At 58.9% G+C, this 2,988-nt stretch overlaps 1 protein-coding gene across 1 annotated transcript in view; it reads right to left on the reverse strand.

Annotated features, from left to right (window-relative positions):
• Positions 1-707: 707 nt before the first annotated feature.
• TNNI3 (troponin I type 3 (cardiac)) overlaps positions 708-2,988 on the reverse strand; it is a 4,143-nt gene continuing 1,862 nt past the window's right edge. Inside the window, exons 3-5 of the mRNA XM_015569456.1 lie at positions 2,318-2,494; positions 1,411-1,529; positions 708-720 (exon numbers count right to left, since the gene is read on the reverse strand). Coding sequence (XP_015424942.1) covers positions 708-720; positions 1,411-1,529; positions 2,318-2,494 — 309 coding nt within the window. The remainder of the gene's footprint in view (positions 721-1,410; positions 1,530-2,317; positions 2,495-2,988) is intronic.

Below are 2,988 nucleotides of genomic sequence, written 5' to 3' on the forward strand. Positions count from 1 at the left end.
TCTCCGCCTTTCCCTTTGGGCCTCTGTTTTGGGCTCTCCGTGTGTCTCTGTTCTTCACTCTGAATGTCCCTCTGAGAGTTCTTTTGTTTCTTTGCTTATTAATCCTCATTTGAGGATATTTTGCTTTCTATGCATGTCTCTGCCTTTCCCTTTGGGCCTCCGTTTTGGGCTCTCCATGTGTCTCTGTTCTTCACTCTGAATGTCCCTCCGAAAGTTCTTTTGTTTGTTTGCTTATTAATCCTCATTTGAGGATATTTTGCTTAGAGAGTGGAAGAGAGGAGGAGGAACAGAGAGAGAGAGAAACATTGGTGAGAGACACATGGGTTGCTTGCCTTCTGCACGCACCCAACCCAGGGCCGGGGATGGAAGCTGCAGCCAGGTCGGTGCCCTTGGACAGGAATCAAACCCAAGAGCCTGCAGCGGTCCGGCCAGAGCTCTAACCACTGAGTTCACTGGCGAAGTTCTCTGTGTGTCCCTGTCACTGCATCTGTGGGAGCCTGCGTGTCTGCCTCTCTTGGTGCCGTGTCTCCTGGTCTCCCTGGTGTCTGTCTGTGACCCCGTGTCTGTCTCTCTCTGGCTCTCTGTCCCTATCCCCCCCTTTTGAGCTCCTCTGGGTCTCTGTGTCCCTGCAGTCACCCCTCCGGGGGCCCATGGATTGCTTCCCTTCCACACGCACCCCAACCTGGGGCCAGGGATGGAAGTTGCAGCTAGGTTGGTGCCCTTGGACAGGAATCAAACCCAAGATCTGGCAGTGCTGGGGCCAGAGCTCTAACCACTGAGCAACCAGCTGAAGTTCTCTGTGTGTCCCTGTCGCTGCATCCGTGGGAGTCTGTGTGTCTGCCTCTCTTGGTGCCGTGTCTCCATGTCTCCCGGGTGTCTGTCTGTGACCCCGTGTCTGTCCTCTCTGGCTCTGTGTCCCTGTCCCCCCTTTTTGAGCTACTCTGGGTGTCTGTGTCCCTGCAGTCACCCCTCCGGGGGCCCTTATTTCTGTCTCAGTTCCGTCTCCCTGCCTGTGTCTCCCTCTCTCTGGTTTCCGGTTCTGCATTCTGTGTGTGTCCAGGTCTCAGTATCCCCGTGCCCTCCACCCAGGGCAGAGGAGCCCAGAGCGCCCCCTGCTGGAGACCCAGCTCTGCCCTGATGTGCCTGTGGCTTCCAGGAGCGTGGCCCTCGGTTCTCTGACTCCCACACCCAGGTCCCCGCGTGGCAGACACACACACACAGCCTCTGCCAGCCATTTCTGTCTCAGCTCCATCTCCCTGCCTGTCTCTCTCTCTCCGGTTTCCGGTTTTTGCACTTCTTCCCATGAATCCAGCTTCCCCCTCTCCCTTCCATTCTCTGTGTGTCGGGATCTCAGCATCCCTGTGCCCTCCACCCAGGGCAGAGGAGCCCAGAGCGCCCCCTGCTGGAGACCCAGCTCTGCCCTGATGTGCCCGTGGCTTCCGGGAGCGTGGCCCTCGGTTCTTCTTGCGGCCCTCCATGCCGCTCAGCAGATCGATATTCTTGCGCCAGTCTCCCACCTCCCGGTTTTCCTGGGAAACGGGGTCAGAGGTTAGAATGTCTTCCCTCAAATATCCTCCGACTGCCCTCCAGCCCGCGGGGCCACTCTGGACGTCTGATCAAAGGTCTGGGTCTGGAGCGCTCCCTGCCCCTCAACATCCCATCCACTTCCTGTCTCCCTCCTGTACTTCCTGTCTCCGAAACGGGGTCAGAGGTTAGAAAGTCTTCTCTCAAATATCGTCCTACTGCCCTCCAGCCCGCAGGGCCACTCTGGACGTCTGACCAAGGGTCTGGTTCTGGAGAGCTCCCTGCCTCTCAACATCCCATCCACATTGATCCATGCACTTCCTGTCTCCCTCCTGTACTTCCTGTCTCCCTCCTGCACTTCCTGTCTCCCCCCACACTTCCTGTCTCCCTCCTGCACTTCCTGTCTCTTTTCTCTCATGCACTTCCTGTCTCCCTCCTGCACTACCTATCTCCCTCCTGCACTGCCTATCTCCCTCCTATCCTTCCTGTCTCCCTCCTGTACTTCCTGTCTCCCTCCTGCACTTCCTCTCTTTTCTCTCATGCACTTCCTGTAACCCCCATTCCCATTCTGACTCCATGCTACTTCCCTTCTCCTAATGCACTTCTAGTCTCCCCCTTCTACTTCCTGTCTTCCTGTTGCACTTCCTGTGCCCCTCCTCTACTTCCTGTTGAAGATTCCTCACCAGAGTCTTCTCCCCAAAATTCCAAAAGTCTTCCCCTCAGGCCTGGCCCTGGGACCGCTGCCCCCACACCCTCCCCGCTGGGTCCCCTTTCCAGGCCCAGCCACACTCACCTTCTCCGTGTCCTCCTTCTTCACCTGCTTGAGGTGGGCCCGCAGGTCCAAGGACTCCTTAGCCTTGGTCCCCAGCAGCGCCTGCATCATGGCATCCGCGGAGATCCGCACCCGCCGCAGCGTGGGCCGCTTGAACTTGCCCCGGAGGTCAAGGATCTTCTGGGTCAGATCTGCAATCTAGGGGTGAGGGGGGGACAAGGGGAGGTGGAGACCTCTCCCTCCACGTCCCCCTCCCCCCCACTCCTCCACCCTCCCCTGGCCTCCTATCCCTACCCCGGCCCCACCCAGGCTTTTCCTAGCTCGGGCTCCCACTGCCTCTGGGGTAAAATCCCAGCTCCCCATCCCGACCTGGAAACCCTCCCAGATCCGCCCAGCCACGTCTCTCTGGGAACCAGTGACACATCCCCGCCCAGCAACCAGCATCTCACGGTTCGCAGTCCACACTTCAACTCCTTTACCAACACCTGGCGCTCCAGGCACACACTTCACATGTTTCCTGCTGTCCCACCTCCCCTGCCTGGAACAGCCGGGCCTGGCCATACGGTAGCCAACCTTCTGCCCGCTCCCTGCCAGACTCACGGAGCTGGGAGCTGACCTGGGTCCCCTGGTGTCCTCCACCACAAGGGGCCAGGCTGAGACCACAGCCCCAGGCACTGCCTCACACCCTGCGG

This window comes from Myotis davidii, unplaced genomic scaffold, assembly GCF_000327345.1.
Source record: "Myotis davidii unplaced genomic scaffold, ASM32734v1 scaffold326, whole genome shotgun sequence".
Lineage (NCBI taxonomy): Eukaryota > Metazoa > Chordata > Mammalia > Chiroptera > Vespertilionidae > Myotis > Myotis davidii.